Here is a 25,424-nt window from a genome sequence, read left to right as displayed (position 1 = left end):
AGCAGTACACTTATTTTACATTTGTGTATTGTCCAATATCTAACTGTAGGATAGGGTAACTCAGAGGTTTGAACAGAATTAAATACGAGGCAAACTGAAGATATTGGCTGGAATTTTACCGGCACACCCGCCCTGAGTCCGGGGGTAGGTGAGGCTCGGAGAATGACATTCTCCTGTTGGCCTCGAGCGAGATCGTACAAATCTCGGGCGGACGTGCAGGTAAAATTCCACCCATTATCTTTGTTCCCTGCTCCAAACTCTACCCTCTAGGTATTGGCTCCATCCCTCTGCCTCACAACAAACTGAGATTAAACAAATCTGTTTGCAAACTTGGTATCACATCTGACCTCAAGATGAGCAACTGACCACATTCGCACCATCATGAAAATCATGAATCATGGCCGCCAATCACCTCCAATTTCCACTTTGTAACATTGCCTGACTTCGCCCAATCTCAGCTCAACTGCTGCTGAAACCCTCAATCATGCTTTCATTACAAGTAGGCTTGACAATTCCACTGCACCCCTGGCTGATCTGCCGCAAACATCAGGTCATCTAAAATTCTGCTGTTCCTGTCTTAACTAAGTCTTGTTTGCCTATCACTCTTGTACTCACTGACCTACACTGGTTCCTGGTCAAGCAATATCATCCTTGCTTTTAAATTCTGACATGTTTCACCCATTCCTATCTCCCCATAAGCCCTGGAGATATCTGCACTCCTCCAATTTTGGCCTCTTGAACATCCCTAAATGTAATTGATCCATCACCGGTGGCTGTGGCTTTTATTGCCTAGGCTTAAGTTCTGAAATACTCTCATTACACCTCTCTTCCTCACTTTTCTCCTTTAAGACACTTCTGAAAAACAAAACCAACCTCTTCGACTACGTTTTTGGTCATCTGACTCAATATGTCCTTATGTAGTTAAGTGCCATATTTTGTTTTATAATGTTTCTGTGAAGTACTTTTGGGAATTAGTGGAAATAGGCTGATTTAGCGATGGCAAGAATAGACGATCGGAAAGTCATCTTGGGGGTCAAATGTGACACCAATTTTGCAAACAAACAAGTTTACCTTGAGACTGTTGCCAGGGAAAAGCATAGAGTTGGCAGCCATGGAAGTTTGGAGCAGGGATGGAAAACAGTGGTTACAAACTTCCCAATATTCACAAAAATCACTGCCAAGCATAAACAATAAAATATATATTCACTGTATTTATGGAAAGACTGGTGGGAAGCTGAAAAATTATAATGGGATTACCGCACACAATGTCATTAAAAAAATAAAACTATATTAGAATTAGGAACAACCATTGCTACAGATGGTGTGTTTCTAAAAAACAATTAAAATACATGATTCGCTTCTCTCACCTTGGGTTTTAAGGCATCATTATCAGCAATCTCACTTATTCTTACTGGAAGCATGGGGCAGAAATTCTCAACCTAAAGAATTTTAAAATTTAAACAATGAATACAAAGCATTAGAACAGAACATTGTAACAGAAAGAAGAAAAAGACTTGGTTCTTTTTTGCTCTAACTTGGATGAGAACCTGTCACTAACCCTCTCACTCTGAAACGAGTTGTGGAAAGGTTTACAAGAAAGGCCCTGGATAGCTGTCCCTTCCACTTCCTTTATTTTGCAGTGGGAGTGCCTGGCTTTTGTATAGTGCTTCTTTAAACCACACAGATGAACTCACCCGTTGCCTTCCAAAATGGCGAATTCTTGCACATTTACACGTTGCTGGAAACTGCACAAGTCCCAGGTTCCAAAGCCCAAATATTCAACCACAATTTAAACCTGGATCTAAAACCTTCCTTTCAATTTGTTGTTTGTTCTTTGAGTTTACAGTATCAGTAATACCATAATACCAATCACCTTTGCACAATACCATGCTATTCTATAAGAACATCCTACCTATATCACAAAGGTGTCACAAGAGGGAGCCTTGCTGCTGCAAGTCAGTTTGATGAAACTCAGGAGATTGAGTGAAGGAATTTTCAAAAGGACAGTAGCCCTGTGGTGGTAGGGAGAAGGGAGCCTGTTGAACACTGGGAGGGTTAGAACTTTATCTACAAGCACAATGGATAAACATGGAATGAGATTTTCAGTTGTGCTTATGGGAAAAGTACCTTCTCCGCGGTTTAGTGTATTGGCTACACACTAAGTCATGATTAGTCTATGTTCATTTTAGTGTGTTTGTCCCAGGGAGAGTTTTAACACATGAAATCTCATTGTGCAATGTTTTCCATCAGTCACTAGAAAATTCATGTGTCTTTTAAAAAGTTATTGGTCTCTATGGAAAATGCAACAGTAGCTCACCTATTCATCTGTTAGGTTCCTTTTGGAGATAAATCACTGAGAAGCAACTACTCCAACATTATTTTGTGTTCCTAGGTATCTGAGCTGTAACGTTTCATCTAATAGAGAATGCAGCTTTGAACATTCCTGCAGTAACAGCAAGGAATTTTCAATATTTTCTGTAAAGGATGGTTTTGTTTGTTAAATTGGTGAACTTTTATAGGGCAGCCTGGAGGCAGTTACTGGATTTCTCAAATACACGTTGTCATCAAGGGCTCAGTGAACTTGTGTAATTGAACATATTTTTTACAATTATCTTTAATTTAAGCTTGTATTGTTTAGGTAGAACACATGAAATTGATCAAATTACATCTATTTAGCAGTGCAAATATATAGAGTAGCTAGCAATTTGTGAACTTTGAAATTTCCTACCCAAGTTTCAAAGACATTATAGCACGTTCACTTAAGTCCCACTTACACTAAATCAATATGCCTGCAATTATTTTTACAAAATACTACTTTAATTTACTTTTAGGAAAGAGTTACTCTTTGCATCAATTTTAAGACTTGCTATATTTATAAATTATATTGGTAAAGGAGATGAATAAAATGATTTACAAATAATGTATTTAATAAATGTGTGCTCTGTACTTTAGTTACATACTTTAGTTAGGGCAGCATGGTGGCACAGTGGTTAGCACTGCTGCCTCACAGCGCCAGGGACCTGAGTTCAATTCCAGCCTTGGATGACTGTGTGGAGTTTGCACGTTCTCTCCGTGTCTGCGTGGGTTTCCTCTCTCAGTCCAAAGATGTGCAAGTTAGGTGGACTGGCCATGCTATAATGCCCCTTTAGTGTCCAAGATGTGTAAGTAGGTGGATTAGCCATGATAAATGCACTGGGTTACAGGAATAGGTGGTTCCTGAGTGGGATGCTCTTTCGGAGAGTTGGTGCTGACTCAATGAGACGGATAGTCTCTTTCTGCCTGTAGGGATTCTATCCTGATTTGATGATGATACAAAATGGGACAGTAAGCTGTGACCCCACAACCAACAGATCAGATCTAAGCTCTGCAGTCCTGCCACATCCAGTTGTAAATGATTGCGGACAATTAAGCAACTCATTAAAAGAAAAGGCTCCACAAATATCCCCATCCTCAATGATGAGGGGAACCCAGCACATCAGTACAAAAGTCATACTAAATATAATACCATTTGCAGACACTTGGAGAACGTGCAGACTCCACACGCACAGTCACTCAAGGCTGGAATCAAACCTGGGTCCCTGGTGCTATGAGGCAACAGTGCTAACCACTGTGCCACCCTTACGCTCAGTCTCCTCATCCAAGTCATTGATATGGATTGAAAATGGAGAATATTCAACACATTGGGCAAAATTTTCCCCAGAAATTTCGAAGTGTTATAATCGGAAGGGGGGTGGAGCCTAAACATGCCAGTAAAATCGGCTTCAGAGCACTCGGCCGCCATGTCACGATGGTGCCCCAATCTCATGGTGCACTGGGAGATCCCCTCCCACTTCGCCACAGATATCGGACAACCCTACCCTTCATCGACGGCATGGTCTCCCACCACCCTGACACTGGTCACCCGCATTGGGGCATCAGGAGCCTCCCGATTGGTCCCCTGGCTGACCCTCGACATGCACCCCCCCCCCCCCCCCCGCCCCCGTCAAGACCCCTGTTGCGATCCCAAACCTTCATTGCACCACTGCATAGCCCCTCTGCATAGATCCCCACCTTCCTGGCCCTGCCCCTGGCACACTAGCGGCAGCTGGTGTCTGCTACCAGCGATGGCTGATGTCCACTGTTGGGGTGTCTGGTGGGCACTGCCCGGCCATGCCCCCGGGGACTTCAACGGCCTCTGAGCCCCTGGCATGATGAGCTCACCATGTCTACACTAGTGCAGACCAGTAGTGATTCGCTCCCACGTGACAGCTCGCCGGAGAGGTGGGAAGCATGCGTGCCAAACTCTGATGATATTGGAATCCAGTCAAATTCATGCTAATAAGCATCGTGTCCTTTCTGGGCACAAAATGGTTTGCATCATTAAAAAAAAGGGGCTGGGAAGATAGTAAACAGTTTTGCGCCGGACGCAAATCGGATTTTTAGCATCACACACTATTTTCCCAGCTCCCACACTGATCGTAAACAGTTTTGCGCCGGACGCAAATCGGATTTTTAGCATCACACACTATTTTCCCAGCTCCCACACTGATCGCCAGGCATGGTGAGGTGGTAAAATCCCACCCCTTATTTCAAAAACTTAAATAATACCCAAGATTTTATTACAAACATCCTTTAGAATAACCACTTGATCCTTCTTTAGAAAGTACAACCCAAAACTGTAACCATAAAAATATCTGAAACTGCACTAACAAAGAAGTTAGTGTTACCACAATTCAGAATATTTCTCTCTATTTTAAACATTAAGCCATTCTGCTGAGATGAACTCGAGGTAATTTTATATATGAAATGGTATGCTTAGTTGTTCAATCTTCCGACATTTATTTGACAGCACACTTAATTGATTCTTTTAATACTTCCATTTTTAAAGAATAGCCTGAAATCTATAGCCAAAAGTTGAAGTTTCACCAACTTCAGCGACAAGCAGCATGGTGGCACAGTGGTTAACACTGCTGCCTCACAGTGCCAGGGAACTGGGTTCGATTCCCAGATTGGGTCATTGTTTGTGTGGAATCTGCATGTTCTCCACGTGCCTGCGTGGGTATCGTCCCGGTGCTCCGGTTTCCTCCCACAGTCTGAAAGACGTGCTGGTTAGGTGCAAAGGCCATGCTAAATTCTTCCTCAGTGTACCCAAACAGGCGCTGGAGTGTGGTGACTGGGGGATTTTCACAGTGACTTCATTGCAGTGTTGATGCTATAAGTAAACTTTAAGGGGATAACTCCAGAAAATAATTCACCAAAACTTGGCCCAAGTTCACAGGATGATCAGCTAGGGAAAGAAATGTAAAGCAAAGGCCCTATTTTCTCCTGTGGTATAAATAGTTGTGATTGTTTGAAATTTGGCATTCTTGCATTTTTCTGACATGTGCAAGCTGAAAAGCTTCGGCAACATGACTCTTTTCAGCAATATTCAAACTCCGTACAAGTGACTGTACCGCAAAAGTATTAATATTTGGCACTGGCTTGTTAAAAAATAAGCATTACTACTGCTTTGCTTAGAGTATAGGTTCTGGAATTTTATTACTAAAATATGCTTTGAAATGAATGCCAGTTTGACAATTTGCCGGATTTGCAAATCATTTTGCCCGAACTCTTTGTTATTGCAATTCCTGTTTCATTTCACAAGATAGTCAGTGCCCAACATGGTGAGATTTCCATCTGTACTATAGCACAAAATAAAATTTTGATTAATGCCATGTGTATAAATTGATACTGGACATGCTGCTTATGATTTTCCAAAATTCACTAGATTCTCAAACAGTCCCAGAAGATAACTGAGCAAATATAATTATGCTATTCTAGATAAGAGGGAGAGAGAAAACAGGGAACTACAGGCTCGTTAGCCAGACATCAATCATCAGGAAGATTTTGGAATCTCTTATTAAGAAAGTCTTAATAATACATCAAGAAAATCACAGAAAGTCAACATGGTTTTATGAAAAGGAAATCATGTTTGACAAATTCATTAGAGTTTTTTGAGGATGTAACTATTAACTAGCGGACAATAGAGAGCCATTAGATGGAGTATATTTGCATTTCCAAAGGCATTGATAAGTTACACAAGATAAGAGTTCATGGAGTTGGGATAATACTTTCACATGGATAGAGGATTGTTTAATAGACAAGAAGCAGAGAGTAGGAACATTTTTGGGTTGCCAACGCAAATAGCATGATGGCTTTTAATGCAAGGGGATTAGAGTACAAAAATGATGATGTCTTGCTCCAACTGTACAGGGCTTTGGTGAAACCACACCTAGAATACTGCGAGCAGTTTTGGTCGCCAAATTTATAAAAAATATACACTTGTATTTGAGGCAATGCAGGAAAGGTTCACTAGATTGGTTCCTGGGATAAGAGGCTGAGTAAATGGGCCTATGCTCTCCAGAGTTTACAAGGAAATGTGATCTTATTGAAAATACAAGGGGCTTGACAGAGTAGATACAAAGTGATTGTTTCTCAGAGTAAGGGGCTGATCATTTAGGACTGAGATGGCGAGAAATTTACTAACTCAAAGAGTTGTGAATTTTTGGCATTCAGTCCCAGAGGGTTGTGGATGTTGCATACATTTACGGCTGAGATAGACCGATTTTTGATTTCTCATGGAATCAAAGGATACGGGGAGTGGGTAGTAAAGTGAGGAGCCAAGTCTGATGATCAGCCATGATCTTATTGACTGGTGGAGCAGGCTTGTTAGCCTTATGGTCTATTCCTGCCCCTATTTCTTATGCTATGTTCACTGAAAATGTACATTTTTTACATCTAAAGGACACACCCCTATGCAATTGCTTTGATTTTTCAAAAATACCAGTGAGCGCTATAAACTAAAGATACTTAACACAAATGACATTATATATAATACATTGTATACAAAATAAACTAATTTGAAATAAGCAGCAACTAATACTTTCCTGAATTTTGTAAACCCGAAAGATACAATATTGTTGAAACCAAGTGATAACTGTTAGATGCATTTCTATTCAAAACCTTGAATTAAAGTTTCACATCCAGATTTAAATTTAATTTAGTTCCAATCTCTGGTGGTTGCAATAATCCGAAATGAAATCAATGTGACCACCTCAATCTTTTCCAAATTAGAATTCATCATAAAATTGAAGCCATTGCGCTAATTGACAGACTAATAGAGATTAAAAATTAAATGCTGTAGGAATAAGATAAAAATATCACCCGGTTTGCAGACAAAGCATAATAATTGCAAGAGGAAAGTATAAATTATGCTGTGTGTGAAACTTGTGACTGCACTGACTGTAACCCCAGAACTTGAAGAAATTTCTATACAGAAGAAAGAATAACATACCTCACTCAGATATACAATAAAGGAGCACACAGATCCATTGACACCATAGTTGCTATAGCAAGGTTCAGACTTCCACATCTCGTTCATCCACTGCAGCAAAAAACAAGTCGAGAGAAGAAAATTATATCATAGATACATCACCGTACTCTGCAATTTCTCTTCTCTTTCTTTTGCTGTGATTCTCAATTAGATTTGTTTAAAAGATTCTCCGCTCCACCGCGTACACGCACACACATGCACAGACACACAGAGTGTTCTCTTTAATATCCCAGATATTCACCAAGATACAAGATTTTATGGCAGTCCTCCATTAGATTTTGGCTAAGTGACCCTCCAGTTTCTTTACCAATCTCATGACTCTGGATCCCACAGCTCCAGCACAGGCCTCCCTGTGTCTCCTGCATAGTGGCTTGAAACATCCTTGGTTTCTAATTGCCCACTGCAATCGTTTCAAACTGCAACCAGAACTCCAACTGCAACAGCATTAACTGCCTTTTATTGAGAGGATTACTGTCATTTTTTTTGTTTAACTTCCAGCTAAACAAATCTTCCAGTCTTTTTCTCAACAACTTTGTCTTATACTGACTATCAGCTCCCAACCACAACCCTTCCTAAATAGAAGGTAGTAACTGATAAATGGATGGCATTAGCCATTGGTAATGTATTTTTCACATTTGTTCTTTGTGTATTTGTAATTGTTTTGTACTAACGTATTTGTAGTAAATGAAAATAAACCAGCTCCCAACCACAGATTGTGTCATGGGTGACAGATTGAGCATTTATTCCATTTCAGGTGCAGGTCTGGTTTTATCCCTTGCCTTCCAAAGATCTATAAACTACATAAGACCCATAAGCCCCAATCTCCGAACTGCTTTCCCAAACATCAACTAATCTTGCCTGCTGGCTGTGCCTTAATTGAATTCACAGAACTAAGCTCAGTACAATGAATCTCATTAAACTCCACCCATCTCTATGGCAACGTGGCACACAGCCTGTTCCCAGTTCTCTTTTAATTCTGGGAACCCATATGAATTACATATCCTTTGCTGCAGTGTTTCTCAAACTTTTTCCCACTATGGTCCCATTTTGAGGCTTAAAAATGGCTGTGAGCCAGGTAGGGGTAGGTAAAGCTGTCAGAATAGGGAGTGGAGTGGGATTGGTGAGCTGTGAGAGCAGGGGACCGTTAGAACTGCAGGAATTAGGCCTCAAGGATTGGTCAGTAAGGCCACACTCACCATTTTAAAAAATGAGGATTTGAAGGGGACTCGCAGCTGTTAACACTCAATTGGAGCTCCATGGCAGCCACTGCTGTCTGTGAACTCACAACCCCACTGGAGGTCATGACCTACAGTTTGGGAAGTCCTACTTCACTGGAATAACTGCAAATGCCATCTCTCCAGTTGTTTTTAGTTAAATGAGGCCACCTCCTATTTGTGATCTGACCTTTCCAGCTGTTAACCTCTTACGTCAACAAAAAGGCTTTTAAATGTAATGAACTCCAAGCTTGTTTGAATTGCATTTCCCCCAGGGGTTGTTTTTCAAAGTTTCTCAATCAGATGCCTCAATTTTTACAGTCAAAACTTTAATTCTCAGAACTAAAAGTTATATTCTAAAACATATGAATTATGAACTAGATATTCACAATGCTAGACAATGGCAATATGAAATACATCAGTGCATCCCAGAAACAATACACCTTAGCTTCTTGATCCCATCCTCCTTCCCAGATACTTGTTTGATTTAAATTTGCGCTATACTCAGCTGCATTTCAAAACTCACATCCAACCAATCATCAGTTTCTATATTTCACTGAAGTTCTGTCTGTCTTCAGGTTTCCCAATACCATCTTCCAGAGCTATGCTCCACATAATCTCCAGAACAAAGGGAACAGGAAAATTAGGGAAGCATAAAAAAAGGAACAGGAGTAGGCCATTTGGCTCTTCAAACCTTCTCCACCATCCAATATGATCGTGGCTGATCCTCTCCTCAGCACCATACTTCCATACGCTCCCATACCCCCTGACTCCACAGATACTGAAGCAGTCTCTGCCTAAATGCAGCAAAGACCCAGACAATATCCAGACTTGAGCTGACAAGTGGCAAGTAACATTCATGCCACAAAATTGCCAAGCAATGACCATCTCCAACAAAAGAAAGTCAAACCAAAAACAAAGTGATTGACTCTGCAGCTACTTTACCCCCATGATGTTCTGATCCTAATATGAACGGGGAGGTAGGGAAGATGCTAGAGAGCATTAGGATGAAGAATTCAGAAAGGCCAGGGTTGTGATGGCTCTGTCAACACTAAAGATAAGGCATTTAAATAATCTACCCAATAGCCAGAAAAATTGACAACCTGGCTAGCAGATGGGACCATAATCAAGCAGCAGGAAGACATAGGCCTGAGTCAGGGGCCGCAATTGTGGCTGGGGAAAAGAGCCAGATTATTGGGGCTTTGATAGAGGGTGGGGAGGCCAAAGGCCTTTGTCTGAGAAATAGGGGGATCATTCCTGCTCCCTTAAAAGGGTGCTGATCATCAACAATTATCTCGGCCAGTCAGCATTCCTGTCTTGAATCTGTTGCAGTGAATATTACAGCTATATATATATCCTGTCCAGAAAAAGGACAAATCCAACCCAGTGAATTACTGCACCACCAGTCTACTCTTGATAATCAACAAAGTATTGGAAGAGGTTGTCAACAGGGCTATGAAGCAGCACTTACGCATCAACAATCTGCTCACTGACGTTCAGTTTGTGTTCACTCAGTGCCGTTCATCTCCAGACTTCATTACGGCCTTGGTCCAAACATGGGCAAGGCAGCTAAATTCAAGAGGTGAGATGACTTCCCAAGTTAAATGTAAATCATGTGGGATAAGAGGAAACTCTTCAATGACTGGAGGCATACCTAACACAAAGGAAGATGGTTGTGATTGTTGGAAGGCTTGGGATATCACTGCAGGTGTTCTACAGGACAGTATCCTTGGCCCAAACGTCTTGTTTTATCAATAACCTTCTCTCCATCATAAGGTCAAAAGTGGGGATTTCTGTAATTATTACAATGTTGAAACTCCATTTGAAATTCTCCAAATAATGAAGAAGTCCATACTTGCAGGAAGATCTGGACAACATTTGAGCTTGGGCTGATAACAGGAGGTAACATTCGCGCTACACAAGTACCAGGCAAGGACCGTCTCCAACAACTCTAATCATCTCCTTTTGACATTCAATAGCATTACCATCAATACAGTGGGGATAACATTGACCAAAAACATAACTGAACCAGTCACATAAATATTGGATGGTAGTTTATCACTGTGTCATTTTATCTAAGTGTCAACTCAGGCAGGAAAAGCAGTGTTCTGCCTGTCGGTTCCACTAGCGGCTTTTCCCACCATATTTTTTGACAATTAGTTAAAAAGAAATTCTAGAAGTGGATCCCATGACAACACACTGACAAGGCTCTGAGTGAGCCTGCCCCGCCAACAACCTTGGCCTTCAAGACATCGGGGTGCCCTTTTTAAAGGGCGCCTGATCTAAAAACAATAAAAATTTAAAAACAGATCCCGCCCCCTCCCCCACAGGCGCGCGCGCACACACACACACACACACCCTTCTGCCCCCTCGGGGCTGTATTATCTATGGGCCCTTGGCAGGGACCGTTCGCCATGTCCCTATTTGACAAAAGCTGTTATAAATATGATGACATGATATGATGCTGGTGGGAGGGGGGAGAACCTAACATGTGGGACAACACGGGGGAAGCCCGCTAATGATATGTTGATGTATGGTAATAGGGTTCCTGACCTTTCATGGCAGAATGAACAAATTTTTAAAAAATGAAAGAAACATGGGTTTCCATTTAATTTACTGTTAAGTTTAAGTCTTGGCAACAAGATCATTGGGCCATGACTTTTGATTGTTATTTAGGGCTTTGCCTGCCTGGAGCCTCACGGATGACCTAATTTGCTTTTGTAAAGGTCTCGACAGGCAGTAATTGGGTCAAGTTGCTCAAACCTGGTATTGTAGAGGTTTCTGTCCAGTAAACCTTGCCAGCATACTATAATCTTTCCATCTTCAGAAGCAGATCTATATCCTAGTCCATTAGCTGCACCTTCAGCCCCATTCTGTAACCACTCTAACTACTCTCCAGGTCTGATCTCCAATTATGAAGCGCCATGAATCATTTTCTGCATTAAGTATGTTTTTAAAGTTTGAGTGGAGCCTGGTATTTTATGTGTCTATTCAAGCAGAATGGGAGCAGTAAAATTGGTGACAGCTTTTCTCTGTAACCCCATACGATGGTACGGTCAAATCAAATTTCTTTTAAACAATCTGTGTCTTTGAGGTGTACACTTTTTCGTACTGCTCCAAGATTCTTCAAGGCTGCTAAGCGTATGGTTGATAAGGTGACAGCCTGCTGCCACTTATTTTTGGATGTCAGGTGGCACACATCAAAAATACCCCACACTGTATATAAGCCTTAGAAGTTCATTTTTTTTCCAAGTATATCTGCTCACCAATTTTCTCCTCATTATTTCATTCCTTGGGAAGCAATGGTTTCATGGGCATTGGAGGCTGTCCTGTACTTAGTAAAAATGGCCATGCTTTACATCTGAGGCCAGGTTGTGGATACTGATAGTCAACTCTGCCATGAAGGAACTACATGAATGCAAGTTTCAAGTCTGGAACACTCACTTGTGCACTGATACCACTTCAAAGAACATCCCACTAGTTTGCTATGAACACAATAAACATACTATTGCATCTATCACACTCTGCCCAAATGGATGATATTGAGATCAAGGAACTTCTTTAAAAAATGGTTAAGGTCTTTTAAAAATAATCTTAACCACTTACATTCAGCAAAAAAGAGTTTATTTCCTCACCTTTATTTTCCCTTCACAATGTGGAAAACCATCTATTGATGTTAAACCACACAAGGATGAAAATTCTGCAACGATAATAATTTTGATTAAGTTAATGGTATAAGTTATCAGGCAGGAAGTAGTTACCTGAATTACAAAGAAGTGTTTTCATTTCTTTAGCAGCTATTATTTTATATTTCCATTCATGCTCTCCGTATTCATATATTATGTATTCATACACGTCTTGTAATACACACCATCTTTATTACCTATTACTAGTGACTACATGTCACACAGATTAGAAAAGTATAAACCTAAACAATCTATTTGTGAATAGCATTTTTTTTTCCTGTAATGTATCAAAATCAAAATATTCAGAATCCATTACTCAAAGCCTATTATTTAACATGGAAATTTGAATAGCAAAGTATATTTTATTAAACTGAATTCAAAACTAGTTGATGAGAATACTATTGAACATTGTTACATGAAAAACACTAAGTTGGGCCGTAGAATTGCCTTCTTAAAATGTAATTTTTTTCCTCACCAATCTCCTCTACTGGAGGTGTTGATTCTACACCAGGATACGAATCTGCTGCCACTAGTCACCCTCGTACAACTGACTTTGACAGTAATTTTTGGCAGGACGTTATTCAATGCCAGGGCATCATAGTTGAGCATGAGTTTGTCCTCACTCAACATCCACATTTCCGGGAAGGATTGGTAGATGGCAGTCAGGCGTAGGAATCCTAGCTGATTTTTATTTTTCATAACTCAGGGGCACAGAGGCAAAATTTAGCATCAATATTACTTCTCAGCTAAATTCAGCGTGGTGGTTTGAACCAGGGATCTTCCTTGTTTGTGCAGTTCATTTGTTCATAAACACACTCGCTCACACAAAACATTAATATTTCTTTTAACTGAGCTTTTACATTATTGCAATAATTTATTTGGACTAAATCGGGAATAAATCAAGAGACTTGGCAAAGATTAGATCAAAATTTTATGTATAGAACCTCAGATATGCATATATACGTAATTGTAATATAAATGCAGTAAGATTTTAATATTATAACTCAATTCTGAATTTGGAGCAAATGTTGGATATTATCTGTCCTGACACAGAAACTCACAGTTGAAGCCCCCTTTTGAACCCTCATGGTTTGTGCATATATTGAATTTAGTAACAGTTTGTATACAAATAATGTTTTGATTCATATTTTTGTCATAGGTTTGTCATAGGCAGGGTGGATTAGCAAACTGACCATGGACCAGCAGTCCTTCCGACCGTCCCATCATTAGCCATAATGTGCAAAAGATCAAAGGCATATTTATCCGCTTTAGTGCGAGACAAGTGGCGATAGCTTGAGGGGCACCACTCCTCATCACACATACCTGACCAGGAATCAACCTCAAATAGTCAATGAAGATATTTTAGAACATAACAAACCTCACCCATGCAAGAAGAGATCTAACTATGAACTATATCACAAACTTTGTACTCCCATAATAAACTCAAAGTCTTTGGATCTTTTTCTAAAACTAAATAGAGTTTTGACCAGGAACAAGGGAAGGTATTGCTTTGGAAATTGACAAGGTTCAAAAGCTTCTTGTTAGTCGAATGCACGTTTACTGGTTTGGTGAACCTTTCAATGTTTACTTGATGTAGAAGGATGAAAATGTAATTGCCATTTCAGATGTAACCCACAAGATGTCAAAATAATGTAATTAGATTTTAGTTTTGAGTTTTGTTTTGTTGAAAATAAAGGCACACTTCAGGTATATATGGGAATAGGAAATAGAATATTCAGTAGTATGTAGATCAAAATGATGAGCCGTACCTATTCATATTTTATTACAAAAGTTGTATGTAATTCACTCATAACCTTGAATTGCAAAGATGACTACATCTCACTAATGAAATAATAGGTATTCAATCTTTCCAGTTACAAAATCTCAACATAGGCTACCTCTTAATACCATTAAGTTACTTCCCAAATGGAACAATTAAAATCATAGAGCATATTCCTTTGGCAACGTAGCCTGTGTAAGTATCGACAGCAATTACATTAATTTCATAAGAGCAGTCTCATTGATAAAAATAGAAACAGACGTTTTCCCTCCCTTTAGATGAGCATCTGGTAAATGCCTAAGGTCTATTCCAGATTGAAGGTTTAAAATAGTATATAAACTGGTGGTAAGATTAATATATATTAAAGGAAAAGAAATAAGTAAACAACGTACAGGCAGCTGTTCTTGACTTTATGACATTCAGGTTATGATGAAGGCCACTTGCAACTTTTATAAATTGATGCTCTGTTTCGAATTTACAATATCAGTTTTGACTTTACAACACCATGCTGGTGAACAAATTCAAATATTCATTCACGTGCATCGACATTCTGTGCTGCCCATCCCCCTGATTCAGGCATTTAGGGCCTTAATGCTTATGCGGAATTTGGATGTGGTTACAGTGACGGAAACTTGGTTAAAAGGACAGGACTGGCAGCTGAATATTCCGGGGTATAAGTGTTTTAGGCGAGACAGAGGAGGGGCTAAAAAAGGTGGGGGAGTAGCGATATTAGTTAAGGAGCATATTACCGCGGTGCAGAGGGTAGACAACTTAGAGGGGTCATGTACTGAGTCGCTGTGGGTGGAACTCAGAAACAGGAAGGGTGCAGTCACTATGCTGGGGGTGTACTACAGACCACCCAACAGCCCACGGGAAGTGGAGGAAAGGATATGTCAGGAGATTCTGGATAGGTGCAGAAAAAATAGGGTTGTTGTAGTGGGGGACTTTAATTTCCCTGGCACAGACTGGAAAGTGCTTACAGCTGGGGGTCCGGACGGGGAGGAATTTGTAAAATGCATACTGGAAGGTTCTTTGGAACAGTATGTAGATAGACCGACTAGAGAGGGGGCTATACTGGACCTAGTTCTGGGAAATGAGCCCGGTCAGGTCGTCGAAGTTTTGGTAGGGGAACATGTGGCAAATAGTGACCACAACTCTTGTTAACTTTAGGATAGTAATGGACAAGGATGAGTGCTGTCCTACGGGCAGGGTGCTAAATTGGGGGAAGGCTAACTATAGCCGGATTAGGCAGGAATCGGTGGATGTTGATTGGGAGAGGATGTTCGAGGATAAGTCCGCGTCTGGCATGTGGGAGTCTTTTAAGGAACTATTGATAAGGCTGCAGGATAGGCATGTGCCTGTAAAAAGGAAAGATAGGAAAGGTAGGATTCGAGAGCTGTGGATAACCAGGGAAATTGAGGATCTGATTAAAATGAAAAGGGAGGCGTACGTTAAGTCCAGGCAACAGAAAACAGATGGAGCTCTGGAGGAATACAGAGAGAGTAGGAAAGAACTCAAACGGGGAGTTAGAAGGGCAAAAAGAGGTCACGAGATGTTCTTGGCAGGCAGGATTAAGGAAAATCCTAAGGCATTCTATTCATACGTTAGGAACAAAAGAGTTGTCAGGGAGAAAATCGGACCTCTCAGGGACAAAGGAGGGGAATTATGCTTAGAACCCAAGGGAATAGGGGAGATCCTAAATGAATACTTTGCATCGGTATTCACGAAGGAGAGTGGCGTGTTAACCGGGGGTGTCTCGGAGGGAGGTGTTGACCCGTTAGAGAAAATCTCCATTACAAGAGAGGAAGTGTTAGGTTTTTTAGGGAACATTAAAACTGACAAAGCCCCAGGGCCTGATGGCATCTATCCTCGACTGCTCAGGGAAACGAGAGATGAAATTGCTGGGCCTCTGACGGAAATCTTTGTCGCTTCTTTGGACACGGGTGAGGTCCCTGAGGATTGGAGGATAGCGAATGTGGTCCCGTTGTTTAAGAAGGGTAGCAGGGATAACCCAGGAAATTATAGGCCGGTGAGCTTGACGTCCGTGGTAGGGAAGTTGTTGGAGAGGATTCTTAGAGACAGGATGTATGTGCATTTAGAACGGAACAATCTCATTAGTGACAGACGGCATGGTTTTGTAAGAGGGAGGTCGTGCCTTACAAATTTGGTGGAGTTTTTTGAGGAAGTGACAAAAACGGTTGATGAAGGAAGGGCCGTGGATGTCGTCTACTTGGATTTCAGTAAGGCATTTGACAAAGTCCCACATGGCAGGTTGGTTAAGAAGATTAAGGCTCATAGGATACAAGGAGAAGTGGCTAGATGGGTGGAGAACTGGCTTGGCCATAGGAGACAGAGGGTAGTGGTCGAAGGGTCTTTTTCCGGCTGGAGGTCTGTGACCAGTGGTGTTCCGCAGGGCTCTGTACTGGGACCTCTGCTATTTGTGATATATATAAATGATTTGGAAGAAGGTGTAACTGGTGTAATCAGCAAGTTTGCGGATGACACGAAGATGGCTGGACTTGCGGATAGCGAAGAGCATTGTCGGGCAATACAGCAGGATATAGATAGGCTGGAAAATTGGGCGGAGAGGTGGCAGATGGAGTTTAATCCGGATAAGTGCGAAGTGATGCATTTTGGAAGAAATAATGTAGGGAGGAGTTATACAATAAATGGCAGAGTCATCAGGAGTATAGAAACACAGAGGGACCTAGGTGTGCAAGTCCACAAATCCTTGAAGGTGGCAACGCAGGTGGAGAAGGTGGTGAAGAAGGCATATGGTATGCTTGCCTTTATAGGACGGGGTATAGAGTATAAAAGCTGGAGTCTGATGATGCAGCTGTATAGAACGCTGGTTAGGCCACATTTGGAGTACTGCGTCCAGTTTTGGTCGCCGCACTACCAGAAGGAGGTGGAGGCGTTAGAGAGAGTGCAGAGAAGGTTTACCAGGATGTTGCCTGGTATGGAGGGTCTTAGCTATGAGGAGAGATTGGGTAAACTGGGGTTGTTCTCCCTGGAAAGACGGAGAATGAGGGGAGATCTAATAGAGGTGTACAAGATTATGAAGGCGATAGATAGGGTGAACGGTGGGAAGCTTTTTCCCAGATCAGAAGTGACGTTCACGAGGGGTCACGGGCTCAAGGTGAGAGGGGCGAAGTATAACTCAGATATTAGAGGGATGTTTTTTACACAGAGGGTGGTGGGGGCCTGGAATGCGCTGCCAAGTAGGGTGGTGGAGGCAGGCACGCTGACATCGTTTAAGACTTACCTGGATAGTCACATGAGCAGCCTGGGAATGGAGGGATACAAACGATTGGTCTAGTTGGACCAAGGAGCGGCACAGGCTTGGAGGGCCGAAGGGCCTGTTTCCTGTGCTGTACTGTTCTTTGTTCTTTTGTTCTTTTATTTCGTTGCTGTTTTGACGTGTTTTTGCTTGGTGAATCCTTTTGTTTCCAAACTTTTTCTTAAATTTTTTAATATTAAATATTTGCTACATTACTTATTACTAATTAATTTATAATTGATTGAATACAAAATTCTGGGTTATTTAGGTGAAAATAATGTATTAGGCCAAGCCCCGATTTATAACATTGTTTTTATGGGAAAATCAGTTCTGACTTGCACCATTTCGACTTAAGATGCATTTTTCTGGAACCAATAATGTTGTAATTCTGAGGATTGCCTGTAATTATGTAATTCATTAAAACACATTAAGGATGACAGGATAGGTGATGTGTCAAGGCTTCAGCATGTGGGTATTCCTGGATGCTAGTGTGGTCCAGGAGAAACACATCTGCAGTAAGTGTTTGTGGTTTGAGAAGCTCAGAATCCTTGAGCTGGAAGGCTGAAATACAAACACTGTGACACATCAGGGAGGGGGGAAAGTTACCAGGATGCTTTGAACCAGGGAAAGTGCAGGAGCCTCAGTCTTTGCAATTGTCTGGTAGGCTTGAGAATCTCTCTGCTTATTTGGATGAAAGTTGGGGCTGCAGGGTGGATTAGCAAACTGACCATGGCACTGGGGTAGTGGAAACCATTCAAGTGAGGGGAACAAAAAGGAATGTAGGGGACAGTACAGTGAGCGAGGGGGGGGGGGGGGGGGGTTGACATTGCTTTCTGCAGCAAAGAACTATGTTGTCTGCCCACTGTCAGGGTTCATTACATCTGCTTAGGGCTGGAGAGGAACTTGCAGTGAGGGGGGAAGGGTCCAGTTGTCGTGGTCCATGTTAGAACATAGCTCTACAACATAGTTAAAACTAGCAAAGAGGTTCTGCATAAAGAGTATGAGATACCAGGCAGTAAATTAAAAAGCCGGGCCTCAAAAGTAATAATCTGTAGATTAATACCTTAGCCACATGCAAATTGGCATAGTGTACATAAAATGAGAGAGATAAATATGTGACTCAATGACTGGTGTGGGAGAAGTGGGTTCTGGATCATGGGGCACTGACACCAGTATTGGGGAAAATGGGGGCTTTACTGTTGGGATGGTCTACATCTTAAGTGCGCTGGGAACAGAGTTGTAACATGCTGCAAAATTAGGGAAGTAGAGGGGGTTTTAAACTAAATAGTGGAGGCAAAGGATCAAGTCTAGGAAGATATGGTAAATCAAAAAAGGATCTCACAATGAAGACACACCTAGGTAGCAGCAGTTATGTGATTGAATTTTACATTTAGTTTGAGGAAGAGAAGTGTGGTCCAAGGTTAGCATTTTAAACTTAAATAAGGGCAATTATGAGGGCTTGAAAAAACAACCAGCAATTGCAGAAATTTAAGGGAATATTTCAGAATACATTCCAACGAGAAAGAAAAATTCAAAATGGAGGACCCATTATCCATAGTTAACTAAATACATTCATTAAAGAAAGCATCAAAATTAATTAAAAAACATATCCTTGTGCAAAGATGGGTGACAGGTCAGAAGATTGGACAGCAAACAAAATAAAATAAAATGATCAAAAGACTGAAAAAGAAAAAAAATAGAGTACAAGAGAAAGCTAGCTAGAAATATAAAGACTGTAAGATTATCTATAGATACTTAAGAAGAGTTAATAGTGAATGTTGGTCTTATAAAAAATGTCTGGGAAATTGGTAATGGAAAATAAGGAGATAGTAGATGAATTGAACAGGCATCTGTATTCACTATAGATGATAAAATAACATCCAGAAGTAACAGCAGATCAGGAAATGAAAGGGACGGAGAAGCTCGGGAAAATTACGAGCACCAGGGAAATGGTACTCAGGAAATTGTTGGAGCTGCAGGCTGACAAATCTAGGGGTCCTAATGGATTTCATCCTTAAGTCTTAAAAATAGTGACGAGTGAAATAGTTGATGAGTTGTTTTTAATTTTCCAAAATTCACTAGATTTAGGGAAGGTACCATTAGATTGCAAAATAGCAAATGTAGCTCCTTTATTCGAAATGTGGATGGGGAAGACAGAATGCAGGAAACTACAGGCTAGTTAGCTTAACATCGATCATAGGGAAAATGTTAGAAAGACATTATTGCTGGGCACTTGGAAAAATTCAGGGTAAACAGGCAGAGTCAACATGATTTTGGTGTAAAAGGGAAATCAAGATGAACCAATTTGAGTTATTTGATGAGGTAACAGGTTCTGTGGATTTGGGGAAATTGGTGAATGTGCTGTATTTAAATTTCCAGAAGGAATTTGATAAGGGGCACATCAACTACGAAAGATAAAAACTCATGTTGTAGAGGGGCTTACATACTGGCATGGTAGAAGATTGGCTAACAGGAAGCAGAGCAAGCATGTATAGTAAAATGAGAAATGGACACAAAGAAGCTACAAAGGGTTATAGGTAGGTTAAATGAGTGGACAAAGATCTGGCAAACAGTATAATGCGGAAAGTGAACTTGTCTAATTTGGCAGGAAAAAATGAAAAAGCATATTCTTTAAAAGGTGAGAGATTGCAGAGCTCTAAGATGCAGAGGATTCTAGGAGTCCTAGTGCATGAACCACAAAATGCTAGTAGTAAGGAAAGCTAATAGAATATCATTTATTGAGAGGGGAATTGAATACAAAATTAGGTAGGTTATGCTTCAGTTCTAGAGCATTGGTGAGACCACATCTGGAGTTGTGTGTACAGTATTGGTCTCCTTATTTAAGGAAAATGTAAACACATTGAAACTGTTCAGAGGTTTACTACACTAATACCTGGATTGAGTGATTGTTTGAGGAAAGCTGGACAGGCAAGGCTCATATTTCTGGAGTTTCGAAGAATAAGAAGTGACTTGATTGAAACATACAAAATCCCGAGGGTTCTTGACAGGGTTGACGTGGAGAGAGTGTTTCCTCTTGTGGGAGTTTAGAGCAAGGGGTCACTATTTAAAAATAAGGGTCACTCATTTAGAACAGAGATGAAGATTTTTTTTCCCTGAGGGTTCAGTGTCTTTGGAACTCTTCCTCTGAAGATTGGAAGCAGTCTCTTTGAATATTTTTAAGGCAGAGGTAGATAGATTCCTGATAAGCAAGGGAGTAATAAGGTTATCGGGAATAGGTGGGATTGTGAAGTTGAGGTTACAGTGAGATTAGTCAGGATATTACTGGATGGTGGGCAGGCTCGAGGGGCCAAGCAGGCATGAAAGGCTGAAGGGCCTACCCCTGCTCCTAATTCGCACCTTCATTTGTTCTTTCTGTAATGTTGCCATATTATAGACAAAATAAAATATGCTGTCTGGAGGTTTATACTGATCCGTACCCAATTATAGTACAATTGCATTTGGTAAGTTGATAATCCAAGGTTTTCGACACAAATTATCTGGAACTATTAACTGGTCAATTGGTGTAGTCCACAAAGGTACAAAATATGAACTTTATTTCAAAAGTAGTTTTGCTTCCACAGTACAAGATGATTATTCCCAAATTATCTCAATTTGGTGACCTTTGACAGCGCCTTCCAAATCCGTGACCTCAGCTAACTAGAAGGACAAGGATAGTGGAGGCATGGGAAAAGAACCATCCACAAATTCTCTTTTAAGTCACTCATTATCCTGATACGGAATTACAAAGTTGTTCCTTTACTGTTGCTGGGTGAAAATCCTGGAACTCCTTTCCTAACAGCACTGTGGGTGCAGCAGCTCACCACTTCTTCTTAAGGGCAATTAGCAATGGACAATTAATGCTGACCATGCCAGCAATGCCCATGTCCCAAGAACAAACAAAAAAAAACATTATATTTACGTTAACCTGGCAAGAATTGGAATTAATTTTCTTTTCCATCTAAGCTGCACTTGGGTTGTTTCAACTCGTACGTTATCTGTGAAATAGTTTAAAACATGGATTATTTGGCCTATCCTGTTCATATCAGCCCTTTGATAGCAACTCCAAACTTGTCCTACAAACTTATACCCCCATCTCATAACCCTGTGTTTTTCCATTTCAAATAATTAGCCCGTTTTTTTGTTCCAAGTTTTGAAAAGTTTTAAAGATCAAAATCAACAATTAAAAAAAAAACGAGAATGATTTCCTTCAAAACAAATGGCTAATAGTCTGGACAATCTGCACTCCGCAGCAGGTGCAAATTGTGCAGCCTTATTTCCGAGACTCCCAAAATCTGATTTTGAATTTATACCTTCAAATCACATTGGATCCAAGAACAGGAAAAAGATTTTTTTGGCACCAGGCACTGTGTAAGCAGAGGGAAAGAAGCCAAGAAAAATGCATTAAATAGCACAGACCCCCGGGAGAAAAACATTATCTAAAAGAACCAGACAAATCAGAAAAGTGAAATAGAGCGCTGTAAGCCTTTTAAATGAACTTTATTAAAGATACTTCCAACCACAAAGCTCCAGAAACAATGTCACATAATAATAATTAAGCTTTGCAGTAGCACATTATTTTGTTTTACAGTTAAAAAGAAAATTACCAGGTGAATTACAATTATTTCCAATATTTTTAAATTCTCAAAAATAGTTCATATATCTTGATTTTAATATTGAAATAGACTATTAAACAGTCTGGGAGATGATATTACAGCTGTGCAAATTGCAAGAAACACTGGTTAACCCAGCAGTGGCACAAAAAGTACAAAAGTTTCTGTTATAAGTGCAAAGCAACAAATATTGCACAAAAGTAAGCATAGTGTTCTTTGTTAATGAAAGGTTGGCAGCCAGTAAAAGGTAAGGATTGCAGTAATAGAATTATGTTCACCATAGAGACTGCAGTAGTCCAAAAAGACACCCTGCCAACACATTCCCCGTGATATGCATATAATGTTGGTTTTGTGAGTCACATCCATAACTCAAGAATGAATGAAACTGAAGTTGTACTTAAATTAAGGCCCAACTTAATTCATGTAGAGAACAAAAAAAAAAATTGGCTCTGATATTAAATATTGATCAAATCAGATTGGAATGTTGGACTTTTTAAAAGTTCGAGATCTCTGTTGTCAAAATAATTTCTTAAACTCACTTAAATTTTTGAATGTTACATTTTATATGTTAGTGTGTGTAGTTGGAAGAATAGGATGGATACAGGACAAAAAGGATGCCATTTGGCCAGTTGCATCTATGCTGGTTCTCTATAGGAGCAACTCAACTAGTCCTATTCCCTTGCCCCTCTCCCTATGGCCCCAAAATTTCTCTCTCTTTGGGTGCTTATCAGTTCATTTAATTTCTTTGAAAAAAATGGATAAAAGTACAACTGCTTAAATGGTGTAGTGTTAATAGTTTTACTACACTGAAAAGATAAATGTCAGATTTGGATTTTCTCCTTCATTTATATTATACATAGTCATTTGAAATGCCATTAAAGAGACAGGAAATTATAATCAGAAGTGAGATACTGCAAGCGCAGTACAAAGCTATCACCCTCAGTGCTGGACTAGGGCTTAATAAGTAAATCTTTTGTAGAGATTAACTTCTCTTTCCCCATATTGCTATAATTCAAATTAGATTTTCATCTAATTTCAGTATTTAATTTTAAGATAGCAATGGAATTTCAAAGAAATTCACATGCTAAGTGAAAATCAACTTGATTCTTGGCCTTTGAAAATGTGGTCAAATCTAATGAACTTCCTTTAGGGGAATGCAATAAAGTTTACTTTGGTTAATAGTGTATAATTTAGATTTTAAATCCAACATTCCAACCATTGACTTAGCTGCAAATGAATTAATTAGTGCAAGAAAACAAGAAAATAATTTTGTTTTAAAATGTTTTTAAATGGTCTTGGTGAACTTGTGCTCAAAGTCAGATGCAACAATGCTAGAGAATGGAATCTCTGTCAGCTCAATGTTAGTGTGAACTATTCTCAGGTGAGTTGCAAACTAAATCACCTTCTACGCTGCCTCATTATTGTGCCTTATCTTCGAAGAGTATCCCAAACTACACACTGTGAATGTTTTGATTTCCTGCATCAGCTATTCCTGTTCTTTCCCTGAGTAATACTGTGAATTTGTGATTTTTATGCTGCTTGCTTTAGGTTCACAAAAAGCTAGGTTGAAACTGTTCAAATTCTCTTCATGTAGGACACTTACATATGGCCAGGAACTGAAACTTTAAGCCCAAGGCTTGGGGGCGAAGGGAAATTATAACAGCTCATTGCTGCAGCCAATAATTGAAAGAGGTGGTCAGTATGTGTAGCACCAGTATAAAACTGAGTAGCTGATAAATACTCTCCAATTCATTTTGTACACTTTTTCATCTTCTATTCGGTTTTGCAAAACTGATTGGACAGCATAGAACACTTATACCAAGCATAAAGTCACAAAGCAATTGTAAACCCCAAGCCCCAAAAATAGAAGTTTATTGCTCAGCAGAACAACATATCAAAAAGCACAGAATTACAAAAAAGAAAATATACACTTAAATCTGCAGCACTGTGTAGGAAACATTTTATGCTAATCTATCTGTGCAGTTTTTAAGTGCAATGCACAGTTTCTGCCAGATTAATTGCACTAAAAATGTATTTACAGATATTAAGAGTTGAATATATGGGCATAAAATGCCTGTGAATTCTCCCAGTTTAATATATGTTGTTACCTGCAACGCCAGCGTGAATACCTACAGCCTTTCTCCCATTAGGTTAACCGCCCTAGTGATTTTATCGTAATTTTAAAGATGGATACGTTATCCTCCAATAATATGTTTTACTATAAAGTACTGCAGTTTTAATTACACTTGGGGAGAGTCTGTTCCCACCAATAACCTCAACACCAGAAACATTCTGTGTACAAGGTGAATTTGCATAGCAATTACAAACTTTGCAAGCAGACTTAAAGTAAAGCAACACCCAGTTTAAAAAGAAACCAAAATTATATAAAGTAAGCAAAGGTTTTGTGCAGGTGCCAAGGGGTACAGAAAGATAATTTAATGGTAGTAGTCCAATGCACAAAAAATGGATGAACTTTAAAAAATAAATTGTTCGACTACGTCTGAATGAATGTAGGCAATAATCAGGTTCCCTTTCTTTCTACTCACATCTGTTGCAAAATATTTTCCACAGCCCTAATCTGTAGAGTACATTCACTATCAGTCATTTCAGAAACCTTTACCGCTTTGAAGGCATCAGTGCAAATACAACTTTGGGGCAGGTGGAACGGAATGAGAATGGGCAGAGTCATTTTAAAATTGGTAATCATGTACCCCCTTTATACTTGAATGCAATCCTAGGATATACCAGTAAGAAACAAAAACAAACTATTAATGATCCATTATTCAGAATGATTGCTTTGTGTTAACATGCAAAGTTCAGTGCACTTAAAATGGTTTATTTTCAACTGCAATGATTTTTAAGTTAGTAAAGGTGTGACAATTTTAAATACATACTATAGGGAATATAAATATCTACTGATTACTGCCAAGAGGCCAATCCCATTTCATATAATAGATCTCCTTTTTCTACAAGCATTGCTTTTTAAAACCTAGGCAACTAGAATTCACAATGAACCATGAGACAGATGTCCACGGTTTTGCATTCACATGCAGCCTGCCCCAGCATTACATTGTGTTGAATTATCTTTTTTGCTCAAATAAGTTTTAGACACAATGTACCAATCTCAAAATGAATTGAGCCTGTACAAAGCATCAGATACTTACTGTACGTCAACTGGACGGAAATGTCAACAAAACCTTCCAATAATGCTCAATAAGGTTTGAAGGTTACCAAAGCAGAAAGGGAACTGAAAATAGCATCCCATTTTCTTACCCCCTTTGCAGACTTGCTATCTAATACTACCTTGAACATTCATTTGTTTATTGGAAGCTGCTGACGCAGGATTGCTGTTGGTACTATTGGTGTTGTTTGTCAGGCTGCTCGTTATCATGTAGTCCACTTTATTTTCCAGCTTTCCCAGGCGTTGTAATATGTCATCAAGTAGGATAGCAATTGTTCTTTTCAGGTCAGCTAAGATAAAAAATATGGAATATTTAATACCT

The 25,424-nt window shown here is 39.9% G+C and overlaps 1 protein-coding gene across 1 annotated transcript in view; it reads right to left on the bottom strand.

Moving 5' to 3' along the window:
- LOC144509864 (alpha-1,6-mannosylglycoprotein 6-beta-N-acetylglucosaminyltransferase A-like) overlaps positions 1–25,424 on the bottom strand; it is a 115,102-nt gene that overhangs the window by 53,202 nt on the left and 36,476 nt on the right. The window contains exons 3-6 of the mRNA XM_078238786.1: positions 25,225–25,392; positions 12,201–12,265; positions 7,313–7,402; positions 1,368–1,439 (exon numbers count right to left, since the gene is read on the bottom strand). Of these exons, the coding sequence (XP_078094912.1) occupies positions 1,368–1,439; positions 7,313–7,402; positions 12,201–12,265; positions 25,225–25,392 (395 nt within the window). The remainder of the gene's footprint in view (positions 1–1,367; positions 1,440–7,312; positions 7,403–12,200; positions 12,266–25,224; positions 25,393–25,424) is intronic.

The sequence above is a fragment of the Mustelus asterias genome, chromosome 2, assembly GCF_964213995.1.
Source record: "Mustelus asterias chromosome 2, sMusAst1.hap1.1, whole genome shotgun sequence".
Classification (NCBI taxonomy): domain Eukaryota; kingdom Metazoa; phylum Chordata; class Chondrichthyes; order Carcharhiniformes; family Triakidae; genus Mustelus; species Mustelus asterias.
Note: the sequence above shows the minus strand (reverse complement) of the source record. Positions and strands in the feature narration are given on the sequence as shown.